Here is a 13,765-nt window from a genome sequence, read left to right as displayed (position 1 = left end):
AAACGGACAAATCCTAGGGATGCGCAACCTGCGCAAGGGGCTCCCAGAGCTCACATCTAGTGCGCCCCCCTGCCCCTGTGCAAGACAGCCACTGTTTGTGTCAACCAGACACACGCACGTGTACACTCGCCTCCGCCCCGCCCCGTGTGGGACGCGCTGAGGAAGCAGGTGCAACCGCCCCCCCACTCCCGCGCCACGCCCAGAGGCGGGACGCAAACCCCGCCCCCTCCGCCCCCTGATTGGCCAGGCTGCCGGGAGGCGGGGCAGCGAGCCAATGGGAGGGCGGGCGGTAACAGTCAACGGAGGCCCCGCCCCAGGGCGGGGCGCAGAGGGCGGTTGCCCGCGGCCATGGAGGACGCGCTGCCCGCGGGGCTGCTGGAGCTGTGCGCGCTGGTCGGCGCCTCCCGCGAGCAGGCCCGGGAGGCCAGCCAGGTAGGCCGGGCCCCCACAGCTGCTTCCCGCCCCCCGCGGCGCCGGGACGTTTAGGAGCTCGCTGACATGTTTTGGGTGCAGTTGGAGCGGGGAGCGGACAGGCAGATCGGGCAGGGCAGGGGATGGCAGCGGCACTTGGGTCTGGCCCTAAAGGTTGCCCTGGAGGAGGAGGAGGAATGGGCTCAATCTGGGTTGCAGAAATCGGCTTGTGTGTTGACGACCAAAAAGCCCTTCAGACTTCGTTGCTGAAGTCACTGAATCATCTGAACTGGGGTCAAATCCTAGAAGTTGGCGCGATCGCTTCTGACTCCCAGCGTAGTCGATGTGATTCGCTAATTGCCGGCTGTTTTGACCTGCATTACGAGGAAGCTGCTGTCTCGTCATTGCTACTGTTAAATGGGGTTTGGGGGTTTTTTTGTTTCTTTCCCTCCTCAAACAAAAGCATCCTGCTGTGGGGGGAGATATTGGTGATGCCAAGTCTCAGCTCCCGCAGATCTTGTGGCCCTGCTTCAACTTGAAACCGCATCGGATAAAGGGTCTTTGTTGCTACCCCCTCGCTGACGATGAGACGGCTTTTGCTGCTTTCAGCTTATTATTTAGCTAATAATAATGAAGGATTCACATTTTGGAGCCTTTCGTGATGGGGGGGGGGAATTCTCTCTCTCGAATATCGCAACAAAACTGTTTTGAAATACAGGCTGCAGGCGTACTGTGTAATTAAGATATTTGCTTGCAAGGAATAACCCTCCGGTTCTCAGTCCGTCGTAAACTCTGTACAAACTCTACCCTTTTTTCCAAAAAATAAAAATAAAAAATGAGAAAATCGAATAACCAAATCGTACACGACGGGAGGTTCAGTCCAACTGCAGCGTGTATGAAGTCCTGTCCCTGCGCGGGATGTCAAGGGGAGGGTGAGACGAACCCGTTTTAAGACGGCTCGATGAGCATGTCTGTCACCGAGGTAACGTCTCTTGCAGCTGCTACCTCGGTAGGGCTGTGCTCTTAGTCACTTACCTACCACTTATCTAACTGGCTCTGAAAATCCTGTCACATCCTTTTCCTGGTGTGACGCTACCAGTGCATGAAGGAAATGGTGTTATTTTTAACTTCAGTGATCACAGGAGAGAAGAGTTTTTGTTAAATGAAGTGAAAATTAAATTTTAATTAGGGTTGAAGTAAAATGATGATATTTGCTTATAGGTTGGGGTTATATTTTTAAAAAAAGGATGATAGCCCTGACCTTGAGTACACTCATACACGATCTTATCCTTACTGCAGTGAAGTCAGTAGCATTACTCAGAAAAGTTTCAGCAGGTATGTAATTGTTTGCTGGGTCAGCAGCTGAATTCCCCCAGATTTCTACATTACTTGGTTGCTTTTGAAAATCTTGCCCAATAGATTTTCATTTCATTTCTTGCAGAGGTTCCCAAACTTTTTCTTATTGCGTGCCCCCTTCCAGATTTACCATCCATCCGCATACCGCCACTAGCATACCGTTTATATTTTAACCCTTTAAATGCCAATTATTATTATATTGAAAATGAAATCCACCATTACACAATTTCTCCTGTGTACCCCAGGCGTGCACATACCACAGTTTGGGGACCCCTGGTTTAGTGGATTCAAGATAAAAACAATACATAAATATATTAAAAAAAAAAAATCCCAGCCAAATTCAAATATGCAGAAAACATATAATATAAACTCAGCCAAAGGGCATAGAAAATTGTCATGAAGTTTGAATCATAATTGAGCATTAGTTCCAAGATTGGCAAGACAAATCTGGGAGTCTGGCGCCTTCCTTTCCTCCCATCTCTTCTCATTTTGGAAATGGGAAGTAGAGGAATTCTGGTTGAATTCCAGGCTGAATCTATATGTTTTGAAATACATTTCTAGAGATCATACTTCTACTTTATTTACACATATTATACTTGGATTTATTATAGATTTCTTAGACATTAGAGGCTGGAATTAGAGGACCTCATGAAATCGAGTCCAGTCTCGCTGCCGTAGCTAGGAAGTCTGATGGGTTCAAATGGGTTATTTTTTCTCATATTTTAGTGCCTATTCAGAAATAAAATTCTTATTTGGGGAGTGGGGGGAGGGCGGCTGGTATGACTGTACCCCTTCTGACAATAGGACTTAGGAGAGTTTATAGGAACTTATAGAGAACAGGAGTTGTTCAGGAGGTTTCTAAACTTTCTTATGTTGTCTTCAAAAACTGATTTTGTTTGTCTTGATAAAATTGGTTTATGTGGAAAATGTATTGCTATTTTAATTTACTACTTGGCTTTGTAAAGTTTTATTTATTGTTTGTTATGGTCCTGAAAGCGATTGTGTTATAAACTGGGGAAAAAAATATTTCCTACCAGGAAAACCTTCCAGTTTTAGTGTGGATTTGGGATGTAAGACCTGCTAGGAAAACCATAGTTAAGGATAAATGAAAAAAACCAACAAAACAGCCCTAATTTCTTTCATCCATTCAGTGAAAGTCTTCAAAAAATGTAACTATCCCCTTGAGTTTTCATGCAGTTGATGAAAGCATTGCAATACTTTGCACTTATAACTGGTGTACATCACATTGCTCAGACAATACAAGATTTTCAGAGACCTGTAGAAGAGGAGGACTGTGATCTACAGAAGACTCGGATCACAAAGGCAAGATAGAAGAGTTGAGTTGGTAGAGGTATAGATTTGAGAAGCAGGTTTGCTGTACAGGAGAATGAATAAGAGAACATCCCCTGGGTGGGGGGGGCAATGAAGAGTAGAGCAGTCATTTCCAGTAAATGAAATGGAGATGCCAAGGACTGAATCTCCTAGGTCATCCTGTAGGATTCTGTCGGTATAGAGGGAGCTAGGACCTGCTTTCTGTAATAGGTTCGTGCATGAAGCTGCAGTTTGTTGCATGTTTCAAGTAAATCTTTCGGGATGTGGTTATTTGATTTTTGTGGCAGTATACATGTAATAAATACATCATAGAGAAGTAGGGGTGAAGGGGATTTCCAGAGGCCATCTAGTCCAACACCAAACCATCCCATACAATCCATAATCTCTACTTCTTAGTGAAACTGTCAACCCAGATGCAACACGAGGCATAACACCCTAACTTGCCATAGGTAAAGTAGGGGGACCATGGCAGCCAGCATCCTGCTTCGGTAAAAGGTTGTTAATGTACACTTAAGAGATCCCAGGTAGAGGGTCGGGCCCCCCTGCGCTACAGAGGAAGACATAAACCCCCACAGTCCATACCCATCTGACTATGGTGTAATATTTCTTCCTGATGCCAAATATGGCAATGGGTCTGACCCTAAGTGGAGGAGGAAGACCTTCTAGCCAGGAGCCTTTGGTTTTAAGTGCCAGCAGGAGTGCATACCCCAGTCAAAATCCCCAGCCTTGGCTGTAGCTAACACTCAATACCGCTGAGAGGCTTAAAAAAAATCCTGAAAAACCCCATACCTGATACATGTAGCAGAAAACTGGGGTGTGTGGGGGATGTCCTCCCATCCCCATGCAGGAGTTAACAGAGCCCGGCAGCATGGGAAATACCATAGTACAACATAGGCATAGCTATGCTGAGATCATCCCTGACCTGTGACTGTCTAGCGTTTTCCTGAACACCTTCAGGGATGGAGTGTCCACAGCTTCCATAGGCAATCTACTCCACAGCCTCACTCTTCTAACAGCGAAGAAAGAAAGGTTTTTCCTGATATCCAATCTAAACATACTGTGCAACTTAAAGCCATTGGTCTGTATCCTAGTCTCTGCTACAAGAGAGAAGAGGTGTTGTTTATGGCAGCCCATCAAGTATTACAAGACTGCTATCATGTCTCCTCTTTTCCCCCAACTGAACATGTCTAGCTCCTTCAGCCTCTTTTTGTATGACTTGCTTTCCAAGCCCTTTATCATCTTTGTTGCCTGCCTCTGGACCCTCTCTAACTTCTCCAAGTTCCATGTTCTTTTTAAAAAGTGGAGCCCAGAACTGCATAATATTCCAGTTGATGCTTACTTAACCAGTATCAAGTAGAGAGACACTGTCATCTCTTATGTCTTGCGCCTACTGCTTCTGTTGATGCAGCCCAAACCCACGTTTGCCTTTTGTTTAGCAGCATCACACTGGAGACTTGTATTGAGCCTGTGTTCTACCAAGACTCCCAAATACCTCTTCATGGGGCTGCCATCCAGCCAACTATCACCCATCTTGTATTTGTATTTTTGATTATTCCTCCTGAGGTGTAGCCTTTGCATTTGTTGTGCATTTGTCCGCCTTGAACTTGTTAGCTCCAGCCCAGCTTTCCAGTCTGTTGAGATCCTTCTGAATTGTGTTCCTATCCTCTAGCATGTTCACAATCCTTCCTAGTTTCATGTTGTCTGCAGGCTTGCTTGAGATGCTTTCTATACCAGCATCCAAGACCTTAATAAACATGTTGAACAGCACTGGGCCAAGGACAGACCCCCATGGGACTCCACTTGAAAACTCCTGCCATTGTGATGTGGATCCATTAATGATTATCCTTTGCTTGTGGCTTCTACTAGTTTATCTATCAACATTTCTCTAATTTGTTTATGAGAAGGGCATGTGGGACCTTGTCAAAAGCCTTGTTGAAGTCCAGATATACTAACTATATCCACAGCATTGATCTTCATCCACCTATTCAAATAGAATAACAACAGTAATTCAGGGGATTGGGTTTACATTATCAAGGACTGGATTTTTCTTGTTGTACGCTCAGGGTGTCAAACTCACCTTGCGCACTGGGCTGGATCCAAACCGTGGGGCTCCTCACAGGCCATATTCAACCCAGGGCAAGCAGCACTGGTGGCAGTGACGGCTCTACCTCCAACTTGGGGCATGCATGAGTGGCAGCTCTGGCACAGGCATGCAGTGCAGCTTCTGGCTCCTGCCATTTGCCTCTTGGCAGAGCCGGAGCTGCTACTGCAAGCCGTGTGCTGATGCCTGAGGCATACCGTGGCTCCGCATGGGGCACTGTTGGGACTGGTGGCTGGGGTGGCAGGACCACAGCACTGGTGATGGGCAAAGTGGCTGAAGTGCAGCTGCGGCTATACCAGCCCTTACTCACCCTCCTGCCATTGATTGTGTTGTCCGCAACAGGGCACTCCTACCCAGGCATGTCCCCCTACTTTAGGTGGCCCACCTCTAGCCCAATGGACCAAATGGAGCAGCTCTGTGGTTCATACATCTGACACCCTTGTTGTACACTAACAAATGGGTAGGGGGTTTTTTCTTCCTTAAAAATGTATTTAATAAAATCTTTAAGTTAAGCTTTTAAAGTGAAGCAATCCTTCCTTCCCCATTTTTTTTCTCTTTGTTTCCAAACCTCTTACAGATCTTGGTTTACCAGGGAGCATTGAATGTCATTCTTGGCAGAAGTAGAATCGCTTATAAATTGGTGACTCTCAGGTTTTGTTGGTAGAAATCCAGCCCTTTTTCTTTTAAAGACAACATGCTCACAGGTAGAGAGAAACAAGAAGCAAAGGTAGAAAAATACAGCTTCTGTTCCTTCTCTGAAAGGCTACAGCGCGTAACCCAGTTAGTTATCCTGGGAACCTTTCTCCTTTAACTAGCGTTTGAAAATGTTACTACGCTACTTTCTTCTGACACGTCTGTTATATGCAAATGTTTCACTGCGTATGGTGTTGCTCCATGTCACTTTAGTCCTTGGGACGAGCTAAATGTTTTAAGGCAGGGCAGGGTAGCACCTTAGAGACTAATTTGTTCAGATAGACAGTCTCCTACAAAAGCTTAAGCCTTCTTCATCAGATGCCATGGATGGACATGCAGTGAACAGGGATATTAAACAGAAAGGCATAAAATAATTTAAATACAAAGTATAGGGAAAGGGGGAGGAGAAGATGGAAAGAGGGGCTCTGCTGAGAGCAGAAGGTGGGTTCAAGAGATCAAAAAGGATAAACAAAGCAGTTAATCCCTTGAAGGATACAGGGGTTATAGTCTAGGTAATGGGATTAGAATCCAGTCTCTGCTTAACACAGGTCAGCCTGTGGAAGACTTCTTGTTCTGCCATGTTGCACTCTAAGTTGGTTTTTAAAGGGTTCTGCCATAGGCTTTTGTGTATTTCTGGAACTGATGTAAAATTGGTGTCCTGTCACTTTCTTGTGGGGTTTGCCCCCTCTGTCTAATTTAGACAGCAGAGGGGGAATGTAACAGGTATCCGCTCTGGGCCGACCTAAACGTGGCCCGCACACCTGTTCCTAGGGCAACCGCCTGCCTACTTGCCTGCCATGCCTTGTTGTTGTTTGATTAATTGGTGTTAATTAGCGTGAGGCTGCCCTTGTAGTGCCCCGCTGCCAGGGGGCACTGTCTGTGGCTCTGTTTCCCCCCTACACCCGCAGTCCACATCTCGCCAATGGAATAGCTGTTGTCTCAGCTCTGTCACTCTCTGGGCCTTCCTTCCTTTGATACGTGCTCCCTCCGGTGTTAGGGCTGTCCCCGGCCCTATCTCACTTTGCGCCCTCTTCTCCGGGGCCTTATCTACAATGCTGCCCCCTCTCTGGGGCCTCCATGTCTGCACTGGGACTTCTCAATAATGATGCCTCCTCTCCGGGGCTCACCAGGCCCACACTGGGGCTTCTCCGTAAGGCTGCCCCCTCTCCTGGGGCTCGTTGTGCCCACACTGGGGCTTCTCTATAAGGCTGCCCCTTTCTCTGGGGCTCACCGCAATGCTACCCCCTTCTCTGGGGCTGGGGTCTATGTACCCCAAATGCTGCACCCTCACTGGCGCTCGGGTCCCCACACTAGTGTGAGTCCCCTATGAGGCCTCCTCCAACTCCTAATAGCCTCACCCAAACCACCGGTCTAACAAACAGCAACATAAACACAAGCCCTCTGGCTGTAACTTAAATAGAAGCCGCTTGGCCATAAGAACATTCAAGCCTACCCAGGGATTACTCTATCCCTCAGCAGTGCCAAATGCTGCTCCTGCAGTCAGGCCGTCGCCACCCCACTTCCATGACAGAGTTCCTTCCTCCTAGGCTGCTGGCAAGGAACTGCCTCTGGCCTCAGCTCCTAGGTTTATAAAGGAGCCTGGCCTGGCCCCTTTCAATCAGCTAACCACTGGCAGGTGTGACCTCTTGCTCCCTCCAGTTGCCCTGGCGACCCACAGCTGGGCTCCTTCCTCCCTGCTAGGGCTCCTTCCCCAGCAGTTTTTCCCTTCGTAGGAGCAGGGCACCTCAGTGCTCTGTGACAGGGAGTGTAAGCAGGAATGGTGTGTATGACATGGGTAGAAGAGCAGGTGAATGACCCTTTGATGTTATAATCCATGGCATGGTGTTTGGCCCAGTGATGATGTTGATGAGAGGGGCATGGCTGGCATCTAGGTCCATTGCAAGGCCTGGTACCTTGGTGAGAACGGGAGTCAAGTAATCTGTTGCTGGAGAGGCGTTTTTTGCAGTTGTGGGGGCTGCCTCTAAGTCAGGACAGACTTGTTCACCCCACAGCTACCTTGAGATGGGCGTCACTATCCAAGGAGGGGTTGGAGGTCATTACTGAAGTGTTTGGGGTGGTGACTGTAGGTGACAACCGGCTAGATTCTGCTGTCCTTGTCATGGATTTGTAGAGTAATGGTGATTTTTGCAGTTTCATGTAGATTTCAAAGAATGGAATATTTTAATTACTTACTTTTTATAAGCTCCTATTCTATTTTGGGCAACACCTCTCTAAGACTCAGTTGGGTGTTCTTCATTGAAGGCAGGGCTTTAAACTCTGTAGTTTGCTATTAAGGGTCATCTCTAGTTCTCTCTCCATTCTTACACAGGTCAGTTGTCAAGTTGCTGCTGCTGTTCTTTTCATACTTCAGAAACCCAAACTAGCCTGTCTTTTAAGCTTTACATCTGTTCTTTAGCATTATTCTAGTTGCCAGCATCGTTCCCTTCCTGTACATCCAAAGTGAGCTATTTTAAAATACCTTCTCTTTATTGATCAGGTCACTTCATTTTCCACCACCAACAGTTGACATGTCTTGTCGTCATCTTCCAGACGTCACCTTGCCCAGTGTTCAGGCTCTGCATCTACAATAGTGCCTGCATCTTGGATCTTGTCTTACATCCTGCAACTTAGATCCGTGCCCCTCACTTGATCTTTTTTCTACTAGCAACTCCAGCCTCTAAACCGGGGTGGGCAAAATGCGGCCCAGGGACCGGATGTGGCCCTCCAAACCATTCTATCCAGCCTGTGGGGCCCTAAAAATTTAGAAAATTAATATTTATCTGCCCCTGGCTGCCTATCATGCGACCCTCAATGGCTTGCCAAAACTCAGTAAGCAGCCCTCTGCCCAGAATAATTGCCCGCCCCCCTCTAGACTCATCTGACTTCTTTGCCTTGTGCGTTCTTCTCTACTATTTTGTTAGCATGAAGTGATCTCAGTTCCAGGAGGCCAAGTTTTGATCCTTTTTTCCAGGCCTTCTTCAAAACCTCTTTCCAAGTAGACATACTTATTCCTCCAACCGTGGGGAAAATTAGAAACTAAAACAAACGTATATTAAGATTGCGCTGTTCTGTGGGCTGTTGCCTATCATTAAGATGGCGGGGTCCATGCATTTTTGTCTGTCCCATACATCCCTGATCATATTGTAGAAAATGAAATGGAAAATAATCTATTCTAAAAATCACAGACTTCTGGGGTCTTATTGGATAACAGCAGGGAGGCAGAGTGTGATTAAATATGTGAAAAGAATGCATCTAGTCTGGGTTCTTGATGGTGTCAAAACAGTCTTTACAGGCAGTGGAGCATTTCCAAGTCAATAAGAGACGTTAACAGCAGAGAACATAAATTGTTCTTCATGTAAGTAGTAGAACTAAGTGAAGGTTGATACTTCCCTTCCCCCTTTTCTCTGAACTGCAGAATTAAAAGCTCTGACTTCTGACCATAGAACTTAATGTCAGATGACTCTGCTGACAATCTGGTCACTGTGTCAAATCGACAATATAGCACAGTGAAAAAGTCTGGGTTTAATGCTACTGCTGCTGAAGACAATGACATCAAGGAGCTGCCTCCCCACAATCTGTTATATACTGGGGCCCTTAAATCAGTGGCTGTAATCCAACACTTTGCAGCAAACAAATGTCCCAGCTTTTGATGCAAGTCAACTATTGACCATGATGAGAGAACTTAGTAGTTTCTTTTTATAGGATTTAATGCAAAACAAGATTGCTGACACCCAAACTCTGTTTTCTTCTCTAGCAACCTCAGGGCTGAGGGTTAAGTCCTCAAGATCCCTCTAAAATGTTTAGGAGCATCTTTTAATAGAAACCAATTGGATTTAACTCCTTCAGAAATTAGACAGCAAATGCTAATTAAAGGAAGGAAGGTGAACCTTCTCCTTTCTCATTAGAGTTTGGGCAGCAACTGCCAATTAAGGGAAAGAGGATGGAACTTCAGCCTTGTACTGTAGGAGTATGTGGCAATTACTTCCCCCCTTTATAACTAAGTTTTTATTTTTTTTAAAGTCATTGCTATCCTCTGGGTTTTGCAATGGATACTTACCTAAACTTCATTTCCTAGAATCCTTTGGGTAAGACTCTTTAATTGTGTTTTGTAGAAGAGTACTATTTGACCTTAATATCTTTGAAAGATATCCTGTACTGGAATAAAAATACATAGCGGTTAACTTCCAAGATATTAGGTATTCCTTCTAAGTTTTCCTGTCATGTTCCAGACTACAGGAAAGTACTGATCAGACCCACCTGCTAACACTGAAGCAAATTAGTTAAGATTTTTCTTATGCTTCCAAAACCTTTGATTATAAAGTGGCTTGTTTTAGATGAAGCACTGCATCATTGGTTTGTGTTGAAGCTATTTAAAAAAAATGGAAAAATGAAATGGGGGGGGCTGGGGGAAAGGGCAACATCGTACCTCAGGGAATGTGTTTAATACGTGTAGCAATCGGTGGTTCTTGCTAGGCGTTGTGTCTGAAGGTGAAAGTAAATAGCCCTACTACCTCTGATTCATCTGCTCTTAGTCATCTCACACAAGATTTGAACATGGAAAAACATATTTTTAGCTACCCTGAGGCCCAGCTTTCCTATTTCTGAGCACACCCAGGCTGAACAAAACTTTCTCTTACAGGCTTGGCCTTGCAGAATAAATAAGAATCTGCAGCTAAGTAAAGATGAAGCTACTTGGATTGTACCTGTCAGGGTGGGACCAGTGGGGTCAGGGTGGGACCAGTGGGGGAGTTTCCTCTTCTGAGTCTTTACTCGGATGGTTTTACAAAACGAGAAAGTAAGAACCTGTAAAGTTATAGGACTGTCCTACCTTATTGTCCAGAGTTGCTTATTGGAAAGCACTGTAATTGATGCATAATTTAATAGATTCTGCTATTGCCCACCCCATATATAAATGGAAAAAAAAACTTCCTTTAACTTCAGTGGAGAGGAAATCCAATTGTTAATGTTTTAAAATACCTCTCATTGCTTTATTTGGGACTGTGATTTTAATTTTTTTTTCACTGTAGAAGGATGTCGTTTCTTTCAAGATCAGTATAAAAATACTGTATTTATGTGAATATAAGGTGATCATGAATGTAAGACAACAACCCCCCCAATAATTAGGTTATACATGTAGACTACTAATAAAATTTTAATTTAATTATAAATTTATGAATGTATAATTTTACATGTATGGAATCTGATTATTGGAGGATCATCTTATATTCCCCCCCGCTACTGCAGGTGGTGGGGGGAGAGGTGATGAGGGGGGCAGGCAGTAGGGACAGAGTGTAGTGGGGGAATGGGGTAGGGCAGGTGCGGGGGCAGTAATGGTGCAGGCAGTGGCGGGGCAGGCAGTGTGGAGGTGGTGGAGCAGGTAGTGAGAGAGGCAGGTAGCTTGCCTCCTGCTGCCTGTTTTTCCTCCTCCACTTACCCCTCACATTGTGCCAGGCCCCCCTCTCTCCTCCACACCACTTCTGTCACTGGCAACCTCAGGTCCCCACCCCACTTCCTCCTGTCCCCTCTGCCTTTTTCTCTGCACCAGCCATCCCTGCTGCAGCCTGGGGCACAGAGCCTGGCTCCAGTCCGGCCCTGTAGCAGCAGTGGTGTGGAGCCAGAACTGCTCTTCCAGCCTGGCCCTGTAGCAATTGCCTGCTGCTGTTGCTGCTGCAGGGTCAGGGTTAGGGTCGGGGTTGGGGTCGGGCTGGAGCCAGGCTCCATGCACCAGGCTGCAGAGCAAAGGTAAGGAGGAGTGCAGCAGAGGGGTGGTGGGAGAGGGAGAAGCGGCGTGGGGTGGGGACTACAAGGGAGGTGTAGTGGGTCTGCAGAGGCAGGGAGGGAGGGCAGGTGGTAGCTGAGGCTCCAGCCCCAGCCCCAACCTCAGTTTGGGGCCAGAGCCACAGCAATTACTCCTCTTCCCCCCCCACCCCACACACACACACACACACACACACACACACACACACACACACACACACACACACACACACACACACTTTCCCTTGCCCACTGCTGTGTGTTTGATTGTAAGCTGGTTTGGATTTTTTGCCCATGTTAAAATGGGGAAAAGAACCTCTTCTAATGGAGTAGATGCAGTAATAAGATAAGATGTAGCTTCTTTTACAACCAAGCCTGCTTCTAAGACACCTTTTCCTTTTATTCTCATTTGTGTATTTCCAAGCTATTTTTTAAGGTAGAAAAATGGAAATATCTTGACTCTAATCCTGATTTATTTATTTATTTTTTTTAAGGGGACTATCTTTTTGGGCATCTATTGGTGCTAATTCTAAAGTGTTGCTTGCCATGTGGGGGGGAACCACATTGCTACAATAAAACTCAAATGATGAAGAATAGTTTTGAATCGGGCACCATATCCGAATGTATCCTGAAGACAACTGCAGAATATTTAATTGACTTCACTTAGTTTGGAAAAAGGCCGTAGAAAGAGGGCAAGGGAAAGGGAGAAATGAAGACCTATTCAGTTTAGTTAAATCCACAGGCCATATCCACATGAGCGTGACTGTTTGGTTCCCTGGGGACATCTAGCAGTTGGACACCTTGTGCTGCTGCTTGTTGTCCCCGGGGAATGCCTGTGCCACATGTCCTCTGGTGCATGGCAGGTTACCCTGGGTCAGATAGGGGAGGCTGGGGCCAGCACTGGGCTGGCCCCAGCAGTCTTACCTCGGGTTCGGGGGGTCTCCTGGGGCTGCATTCTGCTGGATCCTGCCACTTGGGAGCCTGGCTGGCTGCTGGAGTGTGGCTCTAGCCAGTCAGGCTCAGTTTGAGTGGCATGCTTTGCCCCCATGTGCGCTGCTCTGGGTTTTTTTTTGTTTTTTTGGGGTTTTTTTACATATATCCCGGGGTCAAAAAATGCCCCCCGCACTGCTACCCTGCAGCACAGAGAACAGCTGTGTGTGCTGTTCACAGAGAACAGCTGTGTGTGCACACTGCATGACTGCGCTCTTCTGGACATGGCCAGTCTCTAGGAAAGAAGGAAGAAGGTGGTTAAATGCAATTAAAAATAGTAAAAATGCCTACTTGAATTTTTGATTTTTCTTTTTCTTAGGGTTTTCAGAAAAAAGTAAGAAGCCTACCTCCCCTTGAGCCAGAAGTCCTGTCAGTTTTTGTGCCTCCTTTTACCAGCAAAGATGAGAGTCAATCAACTACCACAAATTGTAATAACTTCAATAAAAGTAAACGACGTTCTTTCCGGAAAAAGAAAGATAGGCCTAAGGCTGAGAATGTGAAGGGTCTGAATGCGGACCACAGAGTGCCAGATACTGAAGATATTAGTGTTCCCAAAGATATTGACCTCGTTGGCTTGCCGGAGCTATGCTTCCCAGGTATTATGTGGCTTTCATTTAATAATTTGTTACTGAGAACTGCTTATAAACCTTGTACTGTCTGTTTGGTGGTCACACCTATAGCTCTATTGCTGCATCCATGCTGCCTTTGTGTGCTGTAAAGTGAATTTCTCTTAGTATATATCATAGCATTTTTAAAAGGCTTTCCCTTCCCCACTTCCTCTCTGCCTTTACGTTTTTAGAACAGACTTTCCGTCAAAACGTGAACGCATACTTTTCCCCGCTAGTTTCTGCTAGAGTAGCAGCCATTTCTCCAAAACCTTATAGTAACTTTGTTTGAGTAACTGGAACACACAACTACTAAAAAAAGAATAAAAAAAAAAATTGTACAAATACAACCCAGAAAATGAATAGAGGGCCTTGACTGTTTTTTGCCATATCACAAATATAAAATGAGCTGTATGATGTTTTAACTTCAGTGAACTTTTGTAAATGGTTTTAGACATGTATAACAAGCTTCCAGTCAAATCAGTTAGTTTGGCATATTTTAATTAAGAGTGAAGTGTTG

At 45.8% G+C, this 13,765-nt stretch overlaps 1 protein-coding gene across 1 annotated transcript in view; it reads left to right on the top strand.

Moving 5' to 3' along the window:
* The first annotated feature begins 322 nt into the window (after positions 1–322).
* DENND3 (DENN domain containing 3) overlaps positions 323–13,765 on the top strand; it is a 62,236-nt gene continuing 48,793 nt past the window's right edge. Inside the window, exons 1-2 of the mRNA XM_019481806.2 lie at positions 323–432; positions 12,960–13,236. Of these exons, the coding sequence (XP_019337351.1) occupies positions 349–432; positions 12,960–13,236 (361 nt within the window). The 5' untranslated portion in view covers positions 323–348. The remainder of the gene's footprint in view (positions 433–12,959; positions 13,237–13,765) is intronic.

The sequence above is a fragment of the Alligator mississippiensis genome, chromosome 3 (genome assembly GCF_030867095.1).
Source record: "Alligator mississippiensis isolate rAllMis1 chromosome 3, rAllMis1, whole genome shotgun sequence".
Lineage (NCBI taxonomy): Eukaryota > Metazoa > Chordata > Crocodylia > Alligatoridae > Alligator > Alligator mississippiensis.
Note: the sequence above shows the minus strand (reverse complement) of the source record. Positions and strands in the feature narration are given on the sequence as shown.